This window comes from Lithobates pipiens, unplaced genomic scaffold (assembly GCF_037356315.1).
Source record: "Lithobates pipiens isolate NorthernLeopardFrog02 unplaced genomic scaffold, aLitPip1_a1.2 Scaffold_18, whole genome shotgun sequence".
Classification (NCBI taxonomy): Eukaryota; Metazoa; Chordata; class Amphibia; order Anura; family Ranidae; genus Lithobates; species Lithobates pipiens.
Genome location: NW_027507758.1, coordinates 45666391 through 45689379, shown reverse-complemented (window position 1 = coordinate 45689379; position 22989 = coordinate 45666391). Strand labels below are relative to the sequence as shown.

The 22989-nt window shown below is 45.1% G+C and overlaps 1 protein-coding gene across 1 annotated transcript in view; it reads left to right on the top strand.

Moving 5' to 3' along the window:
* EPAS1 (endothelial PAS domain protein 1) overlaps positions 1-22989 on the top strand; it is a 179767-nt gene that overhangs the window by 116997 nt on the left and 39781 nt on the right. The window contains exons 3-6 of the mRNA XM_077485078.1: positions 3826-3977; positions 10967-11051; positions 16425-16543; positions 21001-21203. Of these exons, the coding sequence (XP_077341204.1) occupies positions 3826-3977; positions 10967-11051; positions 16425-16543; positions 21001-21203 (559 nt within the window). The remainder of the gene's footprint in view (positions 1-3825; positions 3978-10966; positions 11052-16424; positions 16544-21000; positions 21204-22989) is intronic.

The window sequence follows — 22989 nt, the reverse complement described above, 5'->3', positions numbered from 1 at the left end:
AGGATGCAGAAGTTGAGGTTGTGGGTCACAGCAATGACCCCAGCTGGCTAACATTGTCATCTTCTTCTGGAAACTGTACATGTCCTTGAAGTTTGGTAACAGCAATTAATGAAAAGCACAGCGGGAGGGGAAAGGTCACATTCATAAGCAGCTCTGGGTAAGTAGTGGATTTGGTAGGAGGCAGAGTCCAGCCACGGGCTGCAAACATTCACATGGAGCTGAAATCTGTCCTCTGCCCACGTCTCGTCTTCTACAGCAGAATTGAGCAATATCACATGGGGGAGATTTAATAGAACTTGAGCACTCGGAATCTGGTGCAGCTGCGCATAGTAACCAATCAGCTTCTAACTTCAGCTTGTTCAATTAAGCTTTGACAATAAAACCTGGAAGCTGATTGGTTACTATGCACAGCTGCACCAGATTCTGTGTGCACTAGGTTGAGTAAGGCTGGATTCACACCTATGCATTTTTAGTGCTTTTTGCATTTTGCAGATTTGCACTACAGAACAAGATCCATAGGAAACCATGTTACATTGACTGTAGTGCAAATCTGCAAAATGCAAAAAGCACCAAAAATGCATAGGTGTGAATCAAGCCTTAATCTCCCCTTTAGTATAGCAAATAGTTGTTTATACATTTGGTCTGATAAGTATGATTAGACCCTACTGTTCTTCATTTAGAGGGACTGTTCCTCTTTTAGAAGCTCTGGCCCCTATTTCTCCTTTTTTACTCAGCTGTAAAGATATGCAATAGGGCCCTTTCATACTGCTCTGTAGAAAATCGCGGTAGAATGGCATATGCGTTTTTACGGTTATTTTGCATTTCCTGTGCGTTTTTGGGTTGGCTGCACCTGTGAAAAATGAACATGTGACTTAAAAATGGACCGCAATTTTACGGCGATTTCCGTTTATTTCAACAGGAAGCTGCGTTTTTGCTGCGGTTTTCAAAACGGCACCAAAGGCGCAGCATGCAGGACTTTTCAAAATGCACTGCACCTGTAAGGCAGTGGTGTAAAGAGTCCCATAGGATTTAAGGCCTGGTTCACACCTATGCTTTCTTAGTGCTTTTTGCATTTTGCAGATTTTCACTACAGAACGTGACCCATAGGAAACCATGTTAGACCCTTTTCACACTGAGGCATTTTTCAAGCGCTAAAGGGCTACAAATAGCGCCTGAAAAATGCCTCCCCTGCCACCCCAATGTGAAAGCCAGAATGCTGGCAGGACATATGAAAACAAGTCCACCGCTCCTCCACCAACCCTGCCCATTGAAATTAATGGGCACCACTGTAGAAGCTCCCTCAAAGCAGTGGCAGTGGAGCTACACAGACACATTTAACCCTTTCTTCGGCTGTTTGCGGGGGTTAAAAGCTCCCCACTAGAGGCTGAATAGCGCCGCTAAAACAACGCTAAAGCGCGGCTAAAACTAGTGGCGATTTACCGCTAACGCCGCCCGTGGCTCAATGTGAAAGGGCTCTTAACTGGACTGTAGTGCAAATCTGCAAAATACGAAAAGCACAAAAATGCATAGGTGTGAACCAAGCCTTAAAGGAAACTTTTTCTTTCTTTTTTTTTTTTTGTTTTTTGCATTTTTCTTGCAAGGAAAAACGTATAAATGTAAAAGTGCCCGGAGGCTCGGTTCACACCTATGCAGTTTGATTTGATTTTGATCCATTTCTACAGTGCTTTTTTCTGTGCATTTTGCGTTTTTGCACACGCGATTGTGCTGCAATTTGAATTTTTTTATGTTTTTGCCAGTTTGTTGTTGGGCAGATTAAAAAAACGCAAATCGCGGCAAAATCAATGTAAAATAAAGGTAAAATTGTGGCAAAAAATGCAATATGTGCTTTTCTGCAGCCTCTCCATTGAAGTCTATTGAACTAAAAAATAAAAATGAAAAAGCACCGTTTTGCATTTAAAAAAGTCCCTGGCCCTTTTCAAAAATGCAGCGGCTGAAAAAAGAGATGTGAACGTGTCTCATAGGAAACCGTGTTACATGAACTGTAGTGCGTTTCTGCAAAAAGCACCAAAAAACGCAGAGGTGTGAAGCAGGTCTAAGTTTACAACTTAACTCTCAAAAACGAAAGTTTTCGTCCATTCTCCGGATTATTACTTTGGTTATTTTAATTCTAATATAAGAGCTCTTTCAGACAGGCATTAACACCTCTCCTGCATGCTGAACCTGTGTTCAATGCATCTGCATTCTTCTCAGAGTTGTATGCAGGTATAAAGAAGTGGCTGCAGGCTCAGCGTCTGCACGGACACAGCCGCATTTCAAAATCTGACCTGCATGCAGATGGACAGATCTAAACGCAGATACTGTGCCTGTAGGTGTGTCCTTAACGCCACTGCACCTGAATCTACCTCTGTGGGCAACTAAGAGATAGATGGGGAAAACGGGCTCAGCATGCAGGAGGACAATACCCTTCAGAATGAGCCCTTAAAGAGGAAGTAAATTCAGTTTTTTTTTCGTTCCCTGCAAAGGCATAATTTGCTAGTATGCATTGCATACTAGCACATTATGTGACACATGCCTGCAAACAAAGCCCGCGTCGTCCTGGCTGCAGGCTGGATCCATCTTCGCCCTTCTTCCTTCCAGGGCCCCGGACTCCAGCTGTGTGAGGTGCGTGACGTCACTCCTGTGCATGCATGACGTCACTCACGGTACTGACTTCTGAAGAAATGGCACCGGTGGCCGTTCCTTCAGAGCGAATGCGCCGATTAAATCATCAGTGCAGTATACAGTAAAAATCTAAACATCGCACGTTTAAGAGATATTTACAGTACCTATAGGTATGCCTTATTCCAGGCTTACCTCTAGGTACAAATAATACAGGAAGGTTTACGATCACTTTAAGGAAAAGCAGTGAAATTGCCCCAGTGATTTTAAAGTAAAGTACAGGCACGTGAGAATGAAGAAACTACAAGTCCCATCACACACAGACAGAATGTAGTTCCAATGAACTGGGAGGGCACTGATGAGCACCCTCGTAGTTCATTGACACTCCCACAAGCATTCAAACTGGCAGCCCGTATGGAGGTACGGGCAAGAAAGCTGGAGGCAGTGTCTGCAGGAGCATTCACAATTTATTGATCACGGGTGCAGTGCTCTGCAGGCTCCTCTGGGGGAAAAAAAAGTGCATTTTTAACTGCCAAAATACCTGCATTTATATTTTTTTTCAAAAAGGTTAACTTGGCTAAACTCCAGGTATGGTCTGTATTGCATAGTTACAATGGTCCACCCTGACACAATGCAAGTATACTATACATACCTATGCGGTTACTGGGGAAGCTGGCAGACACTGTAGTAGTAGGAGCTACTACAGTGAGAGCCGCAGTCTTCTTGGTTCTGCTCAGGTTCTGTGCGAGTAGTTCCCATTCTGCATACTGAACACGGGGGCACTCACTGCCGCCATTCATACGACTACAAGCCATTCTCCGATTGGATGAGGTGGGGGGGGGTGTGATGTCACAATGGCTGTACATGGATATATAGGCCTTCACTTGCATAAATATGTGCATGTGTGAAAAGGTACAACCCTGACTAGACGCATCCAGGGGTGTATGGCCATATGCATGTACACATTAGTATGGGTGTATATCTGTATGCAGCCATTAGTTTCTATAGGTGGCAGCATGCAGCACTTGTGGCTCCCGAGAAGGGTATTATGCCTGAATTTTATGTTATGCAGCCCTAGGTGCCCAGGTGCATGAGGCCTGATTAGTATGTTTAACAGAGCAAAAAGAAGCAAATAAGTTCATAGTTATGTTTTAAATACAGTTTAAGGGTGCACCCCTTCATTAATGTTTCTTTTCTATCTTGCAGTTTGTCCAGAAGGGGACCTAGACATAGACTCCGAAAAACAGATTGACAGTTTGTATCTTAAAGCTCTGGAGGGCTTCGTAATAGTTATCACTCAGGATGGTGACATGATCTTCATCTCTGAGAACATCAACAAGCACATGGGTTTAACACAGGTAAGCAGCCAACTGACATTTATGGAGGTTTTAGAGTTCTTAAAGTGGAACTTCACCAAAACGGCGAAGTTCCACTCTTCCTCCAACTCCCCCTCTCCTCCTTTACATTTGACACATTATTTTAAATTTTTTTTGGTGGGGGGGTGGGGGAGCAGGTACCTGATTTCGACAGGTACCCACTCCTCCACTTCTGGTCCGATCACTGCGCCGATCTCAACAGATGTTCGCCTTCCCCCGCAGCCTTCTGGGACACATTACAGGTCCCAGAAAACTGCAGGACCAATCACAGAATGAATGCACAGTTGGGAGTCGGCTGTGAGGCCAGAAGGCTTCACTGCTGGTTTCCCGTAGTGGAGATGCCTACACTCAAGGCCGATTGAAGACCCGGCTCAGGTGAGGACATGGCTGTATCCAGGGGGCAAGTATTAAAAGTCAGCAGCTACAGTATTTGTAAGGGAGGCTGGAACTCCTCTTCAAGATTACATTGTATTTTACCTCTGCAATTGTACAATACACATTAATTTTATACAGTATAATGTCATCTGTTACATCAGTTGTTTTAGATTCCTTTTCCTAAAATGTGTACACTAAACTGCAGTCTTACAGATATGCAGATCTGGACTTTTGTCCAAATGTCAAAAGTAGATCATAGGTCAATGACATTGAACTAATATACTTTATTTTGGGTTCAGCCCATGAACGTATGCAAGGTGTGCCTAATCACTCTGTGTGGTGCCAATTCCCCCTACTGCCCAGGCTTCCCCCATTTTGCGAACCCCCCCCCCCCCACTACCATCACAGTGCTGCTGGCTTCCACCCTCTCCCCTCCTCCCGGATGCTGCGGGGCATGTTTCAGGATGGGGGGCGGGGGAAGGGGCTAATAAATATGTTATTTACTGGCCCCTTCCTTTTCTGAATGAACACAGAGAACACACTGTGTTCATTTATTACTGAAGCATAGCAAACCGTGTTTACTATGCTTCAGTTTGTGAATGAACAGGAAGTCGCTCAGCAAAGAGCGCTTCCCATTCAATCACTGTCCAGTGCAGCTGAATCTGCAGGGAAAGGCATGTGTGTTTGAGTTGAGCTTTGTGGTGCACACCCTAAAGCAATAGGCTGTGCACCCCTATGTTTCAGCCTAACATGGGTTCAAACCAAACCCAAGCTCATCATTACCCTTGACCAGGGATAAGCTCAGGAGGGTTCGGACCCAAGTCCTGAGCTATCCCACTAAGAGGCTCTCAAAGCAGACAGCCAATCATAGGGAGTAGAGGCATGCCCTGTCCTGAAGCCGCTTGTACATGGGTTGTGTATACGTGCAATTGCGGGGTGGGCAATGCCTCTACCGCCTATGATTGACTGTCCGGTTTGACAGCTTCCTGGTGGGATAGCTCAGTTGGGTTCTGTCTGAACATGCCTTCCCTGGTCAAGAGTAAGGTTGAGCTTGGGTTTGGTCTGAACCAAGAAGGAAGCTTATTAGGTCAATGATCAGTGTCATTGACCTTAAATGGGCATGTGGCCACATTAGGTCAGTGTGGTTTGGAGCGTCCCTGCCCCTTTGTGTACATGTAGGTGCGAGGTAGGGAATGCTTGGGCCACACCTAATTTGCCCGGCGCTAAAAGCTTCCTTCTGGGTTCGGCCAAACGTGACTTCAGACCGAACCCAAGCTCTTCTCTAGTCATGAGCGAAGTCCTCATCTCCATTTGTATCCTCTTTCCCCTGGCCACTTACTAATGCAATGAGCCATGGCACATGACTTTTACATCAAGATGTGCCATTGATGCGATGGACAACCTGGCTTAACCTTCTCTATAAGATGTAAAATGGTGGCAGCTAGAAGTGGGAATAGCTGGATTTTTTAGGGCAGATTTGAACAGAGGGTTTTTTTTTTTTTTGTGTACCAATGAGTTATTTACAAGCTAGATATTTAAAGTAGAAGTATGACCAATTCTTGTTTGGCCCTACTTCTATGAAACTTAAAATATGTTGGTATTGCGCTGCCCCTATATTAAATAACCCTCCGAGGGTGATAAGTATAATGCCTAGTTACATAAATCAATAGTGTAATGTAACTAGGCATTATACTTATCACCCTCGGAGGGTTATTTAATATAGGGGCAGCGCAATACCAACATATCTTAAGTTTCATATTAAGTGGATACGGTGTGATCCATTCCGGTAGTGGCAGCAGCCCTTGACATTTGATAGATCACCAGTGGTAGCGCAGGAATAAAACACTATCATTTTATACATCTCCTATGGATTACAGGAATGCAATTAGTTCTGCACTACTGTGACCCGTTTTCAGCTGACAGAAGGCTAGAGTCTGCCATCAGCTGACATCAATCAGCCAGTCCAGGTGCTGGAGTGATCTCGACTTTACCGTTGGGGTCCACCCAGATGCCTGGACCAGCAGTGGGCTCACCCTCACAGCGAGCCGCTTGGAGAGTAAGCCAGCCCCTCCCGCCACTGCTCAAGTGGGTGCTGGAAGAGCAGAGAGCTGATGACTGACAGTCCCGACTCTGCTCAGAGTGGAGGGGAGAACTGCGCAATCAGCGGTGATTGATCACTAGAGTGTTGAGCCAATGAAAGGACAGATGCACCAGCGGATCGATGCTGCTTCCACCTACGTGAGTATTAATGCCCCCCCCCGACCAACATCATACTTTCCTTTAAATTCTAAAGGCAAAGGAAAGGATTGCCTTGATTGCTCAAGTATTTTTTTGGAATGCATCTCTGTTTGTCATGTTAGTGTGACGGTCAGAGAGTAACACACAGAAAATAGAAAATCTATCTATACATCAGTCTGAGTTAAAAGCACCTACAATCAGGGCCGGCGCTACCACTAGGCGGACTAGGCAATCGCCTAGGGCGCACTGCCGCCTAGGGCGCCCGGCCGCTGGTTAGTTTATTCCTGGCTGCCTGCACAATGTCCTCCTTGCTGTCCGTGCCATGTCAACTTGTCAAGCAGCGGCGCCATCCGCCCTCCCCCTCGCCGCGCTCTGGCTTTCCAAAGTAATCCTCCTCACTGTTCAGACCTCTATAGGGCACCGCACCGCCTCTCAGTGTCTCAGGCAAGCCGCCCCCCTCCTCCCCTCCTCCCCTCCGCTCTCTGTCAGACGCTGTCAGCCTCAGTTATGCCACACTCACTCACACACAGGCAGGCACACTGCAGCCGCTCCCCCTCCCGCCCCCCACCCCCACCTGTCAGTCCGACGGTCTGGGAGAGGGACATGGACATTAGCAATGATGATCAGTCTGTCTGTGTGACTCACACACAGGCACAGTAGCAGCCGCTCCGCCCCTCCGCTCTCTGTAAGTCCTCTGTGAAGGCTTTGATAGCATGGAGGCGGAGCCCCTGGCCCCGCCCCCACGCTCTCCTGGAAGTTCCTGGAACGAAGGATGGATCATGGATGGATGCAGGCAGAGGCAGCATGCATGCATCATGGGATACAGCATCAGCTACGTGCAGCCTGGAACAGGAAGAGAAGAGGCACCGCACCACACGAGGCAGGTACACAAGCTAGCAATTACTATTACTAATTAGCAATTAGTAGCAAATACAGTGGAGTTGGTGCCAGCAACAGGTGTTAGGCTGCTTTCACACTGGGGCGGTATTCAGGCGTTACAGCGCTAAAAATAGCGCCTGTGTAGCGCCTGAAAAAAACCGGCCCCTTTAACTCCAGTGTGAAAGCCGGAGGGCTTTCACACTGGAGCGATGCGCTGGCAGGACGGTGAAAAAAGTCCTGCTAGCCGCATCTTTGGAGCGGTGAAGGAGCGGTGTATTCACCGCTCCTAAACCGCTCCTACCCATTGAGATCAATGGGACACCGCGGCAATACCGCCGGCAAAGCGCCGCTGCAGCGGCGCTTTGTGGGCGGGTTTAACCCTTTTTCGGCCGCTAGCGGGGGTTAAAACCACCCCGCTAGCGCCCGCAGACCGCTGCTAAAACGACGGTAAAGCGCCGTTAAAAATAGTGGCGCTTTACCGCCGACGCCGCTCCCGCCCCAGTGTGAAAGCAGCCTTACTGGTGTGACCGTGAGGTAAGTAAAAAACTGTTGCTTTCTCTCTGTTACACCCCTTTCACACTGGGGCGTTTTTCAGGCGCTAGAGCGCTAAAAATAGCGCCTGAAAAAAAACGCCCCTTTCACTCCATCTAAATCAATGTGGCAGCGTGGCTATACCACCGGCAAAGCGCCACTGCAGCAGCGCTTTGCGGGCGGTTTTAACACTTTTTCGGCCGCTAGCGGGGCAGTTTTAACCCCCGCATACGCCGCTAAAACAACAGTAAAGCTCCGCTAAAAATAGCGGCGCTTTGCTGCTGAAGCCCGCACTACCCCAGTGTGAAAGGGGCCTTAATGTGAATGACATTATGTGAATGTGATGACCATGAAATGTAATTTTAAAATGTGAGTGTATATATATCTATTATATTGACTGTTGACTGATCTGCCAAATGTTCCCCCAAGTCTGTAATTTATGCACGCTGGTGAAGTGGCTTTGATGCGCTCTGGTGTGGCGGAATTGTTGAGCGCTGGTGAAGCAGTATTCATGGGCATTGGTGGGCGCTGGTGAGGCGGCATTGTTGAGCGCTGGTGAAGAGGTATTGATGGGCGCTGGTGAGGAGGTATTGATGGGCGCTGGTGAGGAGGTATTGATGGGCGCTGGTGAGGAGGTATTGATGGACGCTGGTGAGGAGGTATTGATGGACGCTGGTGAGGAGGTATTGATGGGCGCTGGTGAAACGATATTGATGGGCGCTGGTGAAACGATATTGATGGGCGCTGGTGAAACGATATTGATGGGCGCTGGTGAAGCGATATTGATGGGCGCTGGTGAAGCAGTATTGATGGGCGCTGGTGAAGCGATATTGATGGGCGCTGGTGAAGCAGTATTGATGGGCGCTGGTGAAGCAGTATTGATGGGCGCTGGTGAAGCAGTATTGATGGGCGCTGGTGAAGCAGTATTGATGGGCACTGGTGAAGCAGTATTGATGGGCGCTGGTGAAGCAGTATTGATGGGCGCTGGTGAAGCAGTATTGATGGGCGCTGGTGAAGCAGTATTGATGGGCGCTGGTGAAGCAGTATTGATGGGCACTGGGGAAGCGGCATTGATGGGCACTGGTGAAGCAACATTGATGGGCGCTGGTGAAGCAGTATTGCTGGGCCCTGGTGAAGCAGTATTGATGGGCGCTGGTGAAGCAGTATTGATGGGCGCTGGTGAAGCAGTATTGATGGGCGCTGGTGAAGCAGTATTGATGGGCACTGGGGAAGCGGCATTGATGGGCACTGGTGAAGCAACATTGATGGGCGCTGGTGAAGCAGTATTGCTGGGCCCTGGTGAGGCTGCATTGAAGGGCGCTGGTGGCAGGGGAGGGCTGGTAGCCTTAGGCCTGGGGGGCAAGTCCAGTCAAGTAGCCCATTTAACCACCAAATTAGCTCCACGTTGCCTGCACAGAGAGAGAAATAGCTCCACGTTGCCTGCACAGAGAGAGAAATAGCTCCACGTTGCCCGCACAGAGAGAGAAATCGCTTCACATTGCCCACACAGAGAGAGAAATCGCTTTACATTGCCCATACAGAGAGAGAAATCGCTTCACATTTCCCGCACAGAGAGAGAAATCGCTCCACATTGCAAGCACATCGAAAGAGAGAAATCGCTTTACATTGCCCACACAGAGAGAGAAATCGCTCCATATTGCATTTTCTCTGTGGAAGCAATGTTGAGAAGTCTCTCTCTCTCTGTAAAGGCCAGTGCACCAGTCCCCAGGGTCAGATTAAGGGCACTGTGGGCCTGGTGCAGCAGTGAAGCAGGTTTAGGAGTGGCAGGGATACGATGTAAATAACGTCATATCCCAGCTCTCCTGTTACTAGGCACCATGCTGCATCTCTAGGAGCCTGTGCTGGCTTGTGCCCAGACTTAGTCGCAGCTGCACAGGTGTAATGCTAGGGAAGCCTGGCATTTGATTTATCAAGCTTCCGTAAGAGCCGTGTGTGGGTGTGTGCTCTTAGGTGAAGGTTTCCGAGCCATCAGAATACAGTGATCACTGCTGGCAGCTATAGCAGCCAGCAGTGATCGTCAAAAAAAAAAAAAAAGACACGCTGGTTGTACTGAAGTCAGTTGATCTTTCAAATTCTGTACAACCAGTCTGCCCATCAGGGCCAGTGCTACCACTAGGCAAACTAGGAAGCCGCCTAGTGCGCACTGCTGCCTAGGGGCGCCTGGCCACTGGTGTTACTACTCTGTTCTCTTTGCAACAAGCAACTAAGTCTCAGCATCAGCAGGCAGCCACCGCTCAGTTCGTACATAGCGTTGGAGGCGCAGTGGCGGCGGAGGACTGTGTCTGTGTCCCAACTCCTGAATGAATGGAAGCAAGCAAACATTCATTGATGGGCACAAGTAGGCTGCATTGATGTGCATTGGTGAGGCTACATTGATGGGCGCTGGTGAGGCTGCATTGATTGGTGCTGGTGAGGCTGCATTGATGGGCGCTGGTGAGGCTGCTTTGATGAGCGCTGGTGAGGCTGCTTTGATGGGCGCTGGCGAGGCTGCATTGATGGGCGCTGGCGAGGCTGCATTGATGGGCGCTGGCGAGGCTGCATTGATGGGCGCTGGCGAGGCTGCATTGATGGGCGCTGGCGAGGTTGCATTGATGGGTGCTGGCGAGGCTGCATTGATGGGCACTGGTGAGGCTGCTTTGATGAGCGCTGGTGAGGCTGCATTGATGGGCGCTGGTGAGGTGGCATTGATGGGCGCTGCTGAGGCTGCATTTGATGGGCACTGGTGGGCTGCATTTGATGGGTGCTTCATTAAAAAGGTGGGGTATACATGGGCAGGACAAAGGGGTGAAGTCAGGGGTGGAGCGGGGGGGGGGGGGGCGGCAAAATGAGGTTTCGCCTAGGGTGTCAAAAATCCTTGCACCAGCCCTGCCTACAATGATATGATTTGATGATAGATATTTAAAGAGAATAATCATTTTCTCTTGTAGGTCGAATTAACAGGACATAGCATCTTCGACTTCACCCATCCCTGCGATCACGATGAGATTAGAGAGAATCTCAGTTTGAAATGCGGTATGTTGATTTTCATTTGCATTTTGCACATTTTCAGAATCCCAGGCAAGGCAAAGCCAAACATATGATGAAACAATAATTAAAGCAGTTTAGCCACAAAAAAAAAAGTTTCTCTACAGCTTTACTTACTATGCTTACCTGTAATGAAGCATGTCTATGATGTGCAGCCTGCTGGATGCTGCAGAAATCTTCACTGCAGGGCTGCCCTGTCCTCTTCCTGCTTCTGAACTTTTGGCACTGTGGGAATTACCAGCTTTGGGTCTCCAGGTTCCAGCTACATTAAAGATGATCTGATGGGGAAATGCCCCTTCCTGCCCTCTCCTCCACTGATAAGTTCTTAAAACTCTTCTGTGAAAGGGGTAGAGAATCATGTGACTTAGACTCTGCTCCATTCTCCGTTTTACAAGCAGTGTAATCGTGAAACTTCATTGATTGGAGGAGTGGGCATGAGGGGATCATCTTTATTGTAGCTGAGCTTGGAGACCTGAAAATGTTAACCCCAAGAGCGCCAGAAGATCAGCAGCAGGAAGAGAACAGGGCAGCCCTGCAGGAAAGATTTCTACAGAATCCAGCACCAGTGGCGGCTGGTGGTTTTTCCTTTTCAGGGCGTCACCAGTGGCAAAACCGCCCCCCCGAGGACAGTCGGGACATCAAAGGCCCAAACTTACCCCATCTAGGAAGCAAACAGCTTATCCGGCAGATTTCATCCTCCTCCCGTTGTGTAGATCACGGCGGCATCCTCCTCCTCTTACACCTACAATAGGATTGCCTGACCTTTCGGCCAATTGGGAAACGGGTAGAATAATAATTTGCTTTTCTAACACACCTGGGTGGGCTCCGAGCACAATGCTCTGCGCCACGAGTCCACCCTATTTTGAAGACTATTAGAGTCTCTGGCTCTAATCGGGTGCTTCAAAAGAACACCCACACTGCTGTAATTCGTGCACCCAGGGTCCAGAAAGGGGTTGGACGCATAAATAGGGGGTGGCCATGGATAGATTCATGCTATGCATGAATCTATCTACTAATCATACAGGCAGTGGCGTGGATAGAGGGTGCGGCACCCGTGCGCCCTTAATGAACGGGCCGCTCCTATCCAGCACCCTGCATGTGCTGGAGCATACTTCATTATAGGTAAGTAATGTAACTAAAGCAAAGAAAACAATGTTTTTTTAGTAAACTTTACCTTTAAAGCGACACTGTCTTCTTGCATATTTAGACATGAATCATAAGAATCTCAAACTAATGTCAAAAGCACGCTCCATTGGCACATCGTTACAGGCTTAAAGCGCATCGACATAGGCACTAAAAGTGGCTACCCTAGAATTTTTGGATTTCTTCCACTTTTTTTCTTACCAGTAATGAAGGATGTCCCACGATGTGCAGGCTGTTGGATTCTGTAGAAATCTTTATTGCAGGGCTGCCCTGTCCTCTTCCTGCTGCCAAACTTCCAGCGCTCTGGAGGTTAAAGTGGAAGTCCACCCTAACTCTAAAATCTCTAAATCTTCAGGCATCTACGATCTAAGATTACTCTATCTAGCCCTGTAAAGAAGAAATCATTATACATACCTTTTTTGAAGCTGGTCCAGTCCAGTCTCCAGCGACGGAAGCTCTGTGCAGAGGAGACAGCCAACAACGGCTGGGAAATGAATGGGGAGTGACGTCACCCATAGAGTTACTATGGGGCTTCTGTTGTCGGATGTGTCCTCTGTATGCACCTCCACAGCGAATCCACCACTGACAGCTCAGCGCGGGACCGGAGCGGCTTCAGCAAAGGTATGTATATCGATTACTTTTTTACAGAGCTCTAGATAGGTTAGTCTTAGATCGTGGGTGCCAGTAGATTTAGATTTTAGTGCTAGGGTGGACTTTTTTTTTTTTTTTTTAACAGCTTTGGTCTCTGGATCTAGCGTAAATCACAGTCAGGCTTCCTATGACAAGTCAATACATCAGGGTATGGCTGTGCTTTAATAAGGAAAAATCTTCTTTGTCATTTTTTTGTAATTTATGCATAATCGGCTAAAGCTGTGACACAAAAACAGCCCAAGTTGGCAAGAGGTGGTGATAGTTAAAATTCTATCCTCATTGAACCAATTTAGTTGCTTTTGACCTAATAGACCAATCATTGCCAAATTTGGGCTGTGAAATTATCTGATTTGTCTTATCATAGACGGATCTGGAATTCCTATGATCAAACCTTTTGTGTCCTGGGCCATGGCAGACCCGAGACTGAACAGCAGCCAGGCTAAATCGGTGTATGTCTTCTCCGCCCAGTCAGAACGCTGCTGCCAACCAAGTACAATTATGAGGACCAGGTGCAGGATGGATATATATAGAATGCTGGGAGTAGTACTGTTTGCTTTTCTTCTGGATTTGGCTGGTGTTGAGGTGCTCTTTCCATCCCCTTTGCTAATTGCTTGATATGCCAAAATGCCAGTCTGGGCAGCAATCCTAATTGGAACCAAGCACAAATATAATAATGTGCAAGCTCTAAGGCCTCCCTCACACGGCCATTTGGCCACATACAATGGATTCCAATGGCAAGAATCTGCAAATTCTTGCAGCTGGAATGAAAGATGCATGCGAATTGTGGCAGCTGCATACCCTATATAAACTGACTGCATTCAGGATCAGACATCCATCCCTAACTGCAGGTAATCCCATGGTGTGTGTCTACATGTCTACCGCCATGGCCGCTGTCGGCCCATCATTAGTTTATATACAGTGATGAAATTTATTATTTGATCCCCCGAAGATTTTGTAAGTTTGTCCACTTGCAAAGAAATGAAGAGGCTATACTTTTTATCATAGATGTATTTTAAATGATAGAGACATAATATCAACCAAAACTCCAGAAAAAACACATGATACAAATGTTACAAATTGAGTTGCAGTTCAGTGAGTAAAATAAGTATTTGATCTCCTACCAACCAACAATAATTCTGTCTCCCACAGACTGGCTACAGTATGTGCTCATGTGGTACACAGATTAGTCTTGTCAATTTTAAGAAGGTGCTTCTAATAACAACTCGTTAGGTGTATAAAAGAGACCTGTCAACAGAATCTTTCTTTCATTTAAACCTCACCATCATGGGCAAGACCAAGGAGCCATCAAAGGACATCAGGGACAAGATTGTAGACCTGCAGAAGGCTGGAATGGGCTACAAGACCATCAGCAAGAAGCTTGGTAAGAAGGCGACAACTTTTGAAGTGATTTTTCCCAAATGGAAGAAATACAAAATAACCATCAATCGTCCTCGGTCTGGAGCTCCATGCAAGATTTTGCCTCACGTGTTAAGGATGATCATAGGAAAAGTGAGGGATCTGCCCAGAACGACACGGGAGGAGCTTGTGCATATTATCAAGGCAGTTGGGACCACAGTCACCAAACAAACCATTGGCAACACAATACACCGCCATGTGTTGAAATCCTGCAGCACCCGCAAGGTCCCCCCTCCTCGAAAAGGTACATGTACAGGCCCATCTGAAGTTTGCTAATAAGTCTCTAAATGATTCAGAGAAGAATTGGGAGAAAGTACTGTGGTCAGATGAGACCAAAATTTAGGTTTTTGGCATTGACTCAACTGGCAGTGTTTGGAGGAAGAAAAATTATGACTATGACCCTAAGTACACCAGCCCTACAGTGAAGCACGTAGATGGAAACATTATGCTTTGGGGCTGTTTCTCTGCCAAAGGTACAGGCCTACTTTGCCGCATTGAGGGGCCAATGGACGGGGACCATGTATTGTATAATCTTGGATGAGAACCTTCTTCCCTCAGCCAGAACACTGAAGATGGGTCGTGGATGGGTCTTCCAGCATGACAATGACCCAAAACATACCACCAAGTCAGCAAAGGAGTGGCTCAAGAAGAAGCGCATTAAGGTCATGTAGTGGCCTAGCCAGTCTCCAGACCCTAATCCCTATAGAAAATGTATAAATACAAAAATACCGCGTATGTGAAAAGATAATTCAGTGTGGAAAAAAAGCAGCACCACTAATGTGAGGTATTACCACAATAAACAAGAACCAAAATAAAGGTGTTTACGCTACAGTGATTGATATTAAAAATGCTGAAAAATAATTATAAACAGTCCAGAAAAATCAGTCTCTCAAATGGACCATAATGGTCAAATGGAAAATGTATGAAGGGAGCTGAAACTACGAGTCGCCAAGCGGCAGACAAGAAACCTTAAAGATTTAGAAAAGATCTGTAAAGAGTGGACCAAAATCCCTCCTGAGATGTGTGCAAACCTGATCACCAACTACAAGAAACGTCTTACCTCTGTGCTTGCCACAGTTGGCTCCAAGTACTAAGTCATGTTTTTCTCAGGGATCAAATACTTATTTTACTCACTGAACTGCAACTTCATTTATAACATTCGTATCGTCTTTTTTTTTCTGGATTTTTGGTTGATATTCTGTCTCTCTCATTTCAAATACACCTATGATAAAAATATTAGACCCGTAAAGAGGAAGGAAAGCCTCTTAAGAAAAAAAAAATGACACCCTGCAAGGCAAAGGTATAATGAGCTAGTATGCATAGGATACTAGCTCATTATGAATTACCTGAGATCGAAGCCCCCGCTGCAGTCCTCCTCGGTTACCACCTCCGTCGCCGCCATGATACTCTGAGTGACTTCCGGGTATCGCGGCTCCGGAGCTGTGACTGCCTGGAGCCGTGATGACGTCACTAGCATGCATGGGCGCTGGTGCCGCCACTAACGGCATAATCGCCGTTAAAAACAGCACGCTCAGTGCGCTTGTCCCCGATGTCTATGGCACATTAGCCGTAGACATCTGTGCCGCTGTTCTTGCACACATCTCCTAAACCTTTTAGGTTTGGGAGATATTGCTTGCACCTACAGGTAAGCCTTAATCTAGGCTTACCTGTAGGGTAAAGTGGTTGTAAGGGGTTTACAACCACTTTAATTTCTGTGTAAGTGGGCAAATTTACAAAATCTGCAGGTGATCAAATACTTTTTTCCCCCCCACCGTAGACACTGCTATTTGCATTCACCTGAATGAGCTTGGGATTGGTCTGAACCCATGTTCGCTGAACCCAGAAGGAAGCTAATTAGGTCAACGGTCAATGTCATTGTCCTCATATGGCCATGTGTCCAGGAACATCCCTGCCCTTTTGTTTACATGGAGGTGCAGGGTAGGGAATGCCAGGGCTGCAGCTGATTGGCTCAGGACTAAAAGCTTCCTTCTGGGTTCGGCCGAACCCAGGCTCATCCCTAATCAAGAGCTCATCTCCACCACTTTCCAAGATTAAATTCCAATTTTCACTTTACTGCGCAAACTATTTGTGCGATAGAAATCCTGTATTATAATAATAATTTGATATGGCCTGTTTTCATTTAACATGAAGGTGCAGGACTAAACAAGAAGAACAAAGATGCAAGTACAGAACGGGATTTTTTCATGAGGATGAAATGCACTGTCACCAACAGAGGCCGAACCGTGAACCTCAAATCTGCTACCTGGAAGGTAAACCGATGGTTTTTATTTCACCTAGAACTCCCTCTGGAAGAAAATATCAGTAAACCTTTATCATGTCAGGCTATTTTTCTTTTTGAGTAAGAACTGCAAGTGTCACTCTTCATTTAGAGACTCGCTCCTCGCAGCTAATTTTTTTAATTATAGAAGGAGCTGCGGGGGGATTGCAGTGTGTGTCATAGCTAGTTGGTTTGTAGATGTTGCTTTAGGCAAACTTCATTTTCTGCTAAAGGCTCAACCTATTTTGGAACATTATTTCCTCTTTAATTAAACAGCAAGCAGGTTGTAAATGGTGTTTCATTATTTGCGACGGAATCTTTTTTTTTTTTTTTATTTCTTTTTTTTTTTAGTCCAATCGGTAGCATTTTCTATGTTCCTCTTATTGCAGATAAATTATATTACCAAAAGTATTGTGACGCCTGCCTTTACATGCACAATAGCGTCTTAGTCCGTAGGGTTCAATATTGAGTTGGCCCACCCTTTGCAGCTATAACAGCTTCAACTCTTCTGGGAAGGCTGTCCACAAGGTTTAGGAGTGTGTCTATGGGAATGTTTGACCATTCTTCCAGAAGAGCATTTGTAAGGTCAGACGAGAAGGTCTGGCTCGCAGTCTCCACTCTAATTCATCCCAAAGGAGTTCTGTCAGGTTAAGGTCAGGACTCTGTGCTGGCCAGTCAAGTTCCTCCACCCCAAACTCGGTCATCTGTCTTTATGGACATAGCTTTGCTTTGTGTTCTGGTGCGTAGTCATGTTGGAAAAGGAAGGGGCCATCCCCAAACTGTTCCCACAAAGTTGGGGCCATGAAATGGTCCAAAATGTATTGGTATGCTGACGCCTTAAGAGTTCCCTTCGCTGGAACTAAGGGGCCAAGCCCAACCCCTAAAGAGCAACCCCACACCATAATCCCCCCTCCACCAAATGATTTGAACTAGTGCACAAAGCAAGATCCATAAAGACATGGATGAGTGAGTTTGGGGTGAAGGAACTTGACTGGCCTGCACAGAGTTCTGACCACAACCTGATAGAACACCTCAATGATACAACCAACCAAACATACAAATGCAAAGACGTACTGGAGATGTTGAGACCAGCCCATTCATTTTGCATTGGTTGTGAATGCATCTAAATGCATAAAAAACATGTGTGCGCTACTTAACACACTTGAGCTGCAGCTCCCCACAACACACAAGCAATTAACCCTAACTGACTATAAGTATAAGTTTACTATTTTGCAGGTAAAAAAAAAAATGTACATTTTTTTTTTATATAGTGCAGCCTTTAAAGCATTACACCGACGATCAGCAGATCGTTGGTTCAATGCAATGATACTGCCGTCTGCCTGTACCTCCTATAGGAGCAGGCAGTTACTGATTTTCATTTATATTACAGAATAGACTTTGACTCTTTAGTGGTAGGCATGCCTATTTTTGACAGCCATCTGATTGAATATGTGTAATTGAGCCAATAGGAGCACCAAACAAACAGCCTAGGAGTCCAAAGTGTTTTATTGATTTCACAAAAAAGCAACGCATTTCGGTGACTTAAGTCCCCCTTTACCAGGCCAAGAAATCTAGAAATTGAAATAACAAATTTAAGAAGCATTGATGGGCAAAAAACAATATTAAAGCGGAACAAAACCCCTCCTATTGTTTCCAGCCATGGAAGTTGCCATCCTGGCCTTTGATCTTCAACTGCCATGATGCCGCACATGTGATCAGTTATGACTCCAGCCATTGGATAGTTTGACAGTTTGGTTGAGAGCACAGCCAATGTGACATTTACATTCCCAGAATGTACCAGGAATTTAAATGATTTAACAAATTTTTGAAACTGTTAAATTAACTGGTTTAGTTCCGCTTTATCCACCCAAAAGTTAATTGTCCATGAAGAATGGCAAAATAACCACTTTAATTAATGGACTTATTTAACCCCAAAAATACATCAAAACCTAATGATGAAATAAAATGTGCCATGGTAGAAGGTAGAATAATAAGGCCATTGAATTCAGTTAAAAAAAAAAAAACATACAAACTATACTAAACCATAACATTTAATCTCATGAATAGATTTTAGACTTTGGTGTATATTTGGGGTTAAAACTATTTTCAGTGGTTATTTTCCCACTTTTGACACATATTGACCTTTTGGGTGATTATTATTGTCCTTTGCTTATTGATGTTTCTCGTATTTTTTATTCCAGAGTTTATATTTCTTTTAGACCTGGTGAAGGGAGATTTTTAGCCCCTTGAAACATCTTGACTACCTGGGGAGAAGAAGTATTTTGCTTATCAACTAATACAAAAACTGCACTGCATCCCTTGATAGATGAATAGAAAATTGAAAGGTGTTTATTGGAATTTATAGGGTGCACAAATGTAACAAAATTATTTATAAGAAATCTAAATTTATTGGAACATTATTAAAAATAAACGTCCAAAAAGGTAAGTATTGATATTACAGTACTAATACAAGTGCAGACTGATCTCATCTCTACATGTTTCGCCTTGGTAATTGGCTTCTTCAGGAAAATTTATTGATATCAGGCACAATAAGCACTACAAATAAAGACTTTTTTAGAGAAATAAAACAAAACATTAAACAATTTGTGATTGTTTATTTTTTGTCTGATTTCTCTAAAAAAAAAAAAAATCTTTATTTGTAGTGCTTATTGTGCCTGATATCAATAAATTCTCCTGAAGAAGCCAATTACAAAGGTGAAACATGTAGAGATGAGATCAGTCTACACTTGTATTAGTACTGTAATATCAATACGGTACTTACCCTTTTGGATGTTTGTTTTTAATAATGTTCCAATAAATTTAGATTTTTTTTAAATAATTTTGTTATATTTGTGCACCCCAAAAATCCCAAAATACACCTTTCAATTTTCTATGTTGGCTACCTGGTTGCTTTCTTGTGGAAACAATGAAATACTTTGGACTTCTAACATGTTTTTGTAGCTGAATTACATGTGGATTACTTAAAGCGGTAGTAAACCGCATAAAAAAAACATAAGCACCGGGCAGTTTAGGTCATAATGTTCTAGTAAGCATTGCATACTAACACAATATGAGAGACCTACCTGAAAACGAAGACCTCTAGCAGCACGCTGTCACAGCTGGAGGTGCTTCCATCTTCATCCTGTCTTCTTTCCGGGTTTGTGGGCTTTGGCGAAATGAATGGCCGAGCCGGGGTTGACATCACTCCCACGCATGTGTGCGGGAGTTGCTGTTTATGGCATGGCTCTGAAGGAATGGCACGGGTGGCGGTTCCTTCAGAGCACATGCCCCAGTGACGTCACCGGCTGCATCTAAAGTAAGTATCTCCTAAACGGTGCACGTTTAGGAGATATTTACTGTACCAGGGTGGATTTGATGTAAACCAAGCTAATTTTAAATCCTAATTTTTAAAGAGCAAGTGTCATCTCTGTCCCGCAGCGGCTCCTCCTCTGACCCGCTGTTGACTCACCGACAGTCCCATTCACTTTAATGGGACGGCTGGTGATGCGGCAGTGACCCTACAAGGTGAGAGAGGTGGTGGCAGCAGGTGAGTAGATGCCCGCTAACAAGCGCTGCCATGATGGATCTGAAATGACAGGTGCTCTTTAAATGTAAGGACTCATTCTTGCTGGTAGTTGGGGAAACCTTTAATTTTGTTTGCAAATATAAAATATTCTATTTAGAATAATAAGCTGTCGGGATAGTAAAACAGCGATATCAGACCCGATTCAATCGTACAGTTTGTAGTGTACATAGATTTGCAAAACAATGGGATAAAGGAATATTCCTCAACTTTGTTTTATCTCATGGTTCCTGTGAAATTGTGTGAATACATCAATGCAGTGCATGTGATCTCAGCTTGCAGAGCTTGAATTCATTGAATGAGTTTACCAAAAATGTAAATATTGCAGAATATGCAGCCTCATGCTACATAACGAAGCTCCAATTCATGCTGAATAAACGAAATGATCAATGTATCCTAAATGGAAAACGATATTTACATTTTTACTCCAAAAGCATTTTTATTAAAATTTTATAAAAATCGATTCAAATCAAAAAAAAATCTGATTTAAAAAAAAAAAAAAAAAGCCTATAATCATGCTTACCTATAGGTAAACATCATGCATGGGAGTTTACTCCTACTTTATTTTTTTGGTAAACCCCACATCTAAGGGGCCCCTGTTTTGTGGTGAGCTGCAGAACCTAATCTATCAGGCTCAAACAATGACTTTTCTAGACTGTATGTTCTAACGAGCAGGGCTTCCGGATCCCTACTGTATTGTATTGTATTGTACTGTCTGCCTTCATGTTGTAAAGCGCTGCGCAAACTGTTGGCACTATATAAATCCTGTATTATAATAATAATTAACAGAAGCTTTGTGTCCAGTGCATCATTTCTCCCCTTTCTTGGATCTCGTTGATTGTGACAACTTTGCTTCCCGTTGTCAGGTACTTCACTGCACTGGCCACGTGAAGGTGTACAACGCCTACAATCCGCATGCACTCTGCGGCTACAAAGAACCTCTGCTGAATTGCCTGGTGATGATGTGTCAGCCAATCCAGCACCCCTCCAACATCGACATCCCACTGGACAGCAAGACCTTCCTGAGCCGACACAGCATGGACATGAAATTCACATACTGTGATGACAGGTGAGCCCGACCGAAACTCTGAATTCCCTTACTATGGATTCTGTAGAGAGGGCAGAGAAGCCGTTGGTCCTTGAAAACGTGTTTTTATGTGATGTCATCTAGGCATGCTCATTTTGCTAATAAAGGGGATCTCTTCTCTGCCTCTAAATGTATCCAACTCAAACCACAGAAATACAACAAGAGTGCAAAGCCAAGGGCCAAGAGTCTAAAAGGCTTTAATAGTTCTTTAGAGACAAAAAAATGCATTTCGGGAGCCACATGCTTCCCTTTCTCAAGGTCTAAAGCAGGGATATGCAATTAGCGGACCTCCAGCTGTTGCTGAACTACAAATCCCATGAGGCATAGCAAGACTCTGACAGCCACAAGCATGACACCCAGAGGCAGAGGCATGATGGGACTTCTTTTTATTAAAACTTCTTTTAGTAGTTTTGCAACAGCTGGAGGTCCGCTAATTGCATATCCCTGATCTAAAGATTTAAATAGTGTATATGAGCTCAAAGCAAACAAATTCTGTTTCAGGCAGCTTCAGCATACAGCTGTTAACAATGGCAAGACCTCAGACTGCTTTGAGCATTCAGTATACAGCTGAATACCTATTTTATTTGCTAAATAGTTTCCTCTTAGTTTATATAAGCTTTTTAAATCTTTACGTTTTGATAAACTGTGTCTCCTAAAACTCACTAAAGAACTAGTAAAGCATTTCAGATTTTTAACCTTTGGCTCTGCACTCCTGTTGTTTTCTCATACTTTGAGTTGTTTCCTTGGAGCACGTGCCAAATACAAGGGCGGCAAAATGCATGCGGCCCATCAAGCCCTTTCATATAGCTCTCACACCTCTCCTGCAGCTGCGGTACATCCCTCACCCCCCCAGCACTTCTCAGCAGTCGGCAGCAGATAGGAGGACGAAACTCCTACAGATCCTGCACCTCTCTGTGCAGCCACATTGATTCTCATATCTGTCACCCCTCCCGTCTCAGTCGGCAGTAGAAAGGGGGATGGAGCTCCTCTTACAGATCCTGCGCCTCTCTGTGCCGCACGCCGCACCCCCATGTCTCTGCCTCCCCTTGGCTCATCACGGTCCTCCTCCAGACCCTGCACTTTTTGCTTCCCTTCTCCGCCCCAGCTTCTTCCCAGCAGAAGGGGATTGGGGGTGCACTGTAATGCAAGGAAGGATGGGGGACTCTTGAATCCTGATGGTGGGAGAAACTCGACACTATTGTAAGAGAGGTGGTGGTGGTGGTGGGGGGGGATACTGCCCACCATAATGAAGAAGCTGCAATGAAATTGAGTTTGACAACCCTGCATTAGAGGGAATAGACAAGCTGGAGCCAGTGAGCTCATGGAATTATTGCATTTCCTTCACTCCTAAAAGAGAAATATCTGAAGTCTCAGAATCACCTGGATGAGTTTTCTTTGGAGTACAAATGTATCCAGTCCTCTTTTATGCCACTTGAGAAGGATGCAGGTTTTCATTCTATCACTCACTGTAACAGAAGTCACATCCCTTCCATGCTGTTAAATCATTAATATTGCTTTTTAAAGCAACATGGTATTGGGTAAAATTAAAGAGAGTTATGGTATTTTTAATGTATTTAAGACACTAATGAGATGGCCCACTGTCGATAATATCAATAAACGGCTATACCTTGTTTAAGCTGTTTTGATCCTGTTATTTATCTTGGATCTGCTTAATGCTTAGTAATGCTGAACAATGCTTGGGTCTTTCTGATCCCCTCACTGCATGCATTAAAAAAATAGATAACATTTTGGCCAAGTCTTGCTGAAT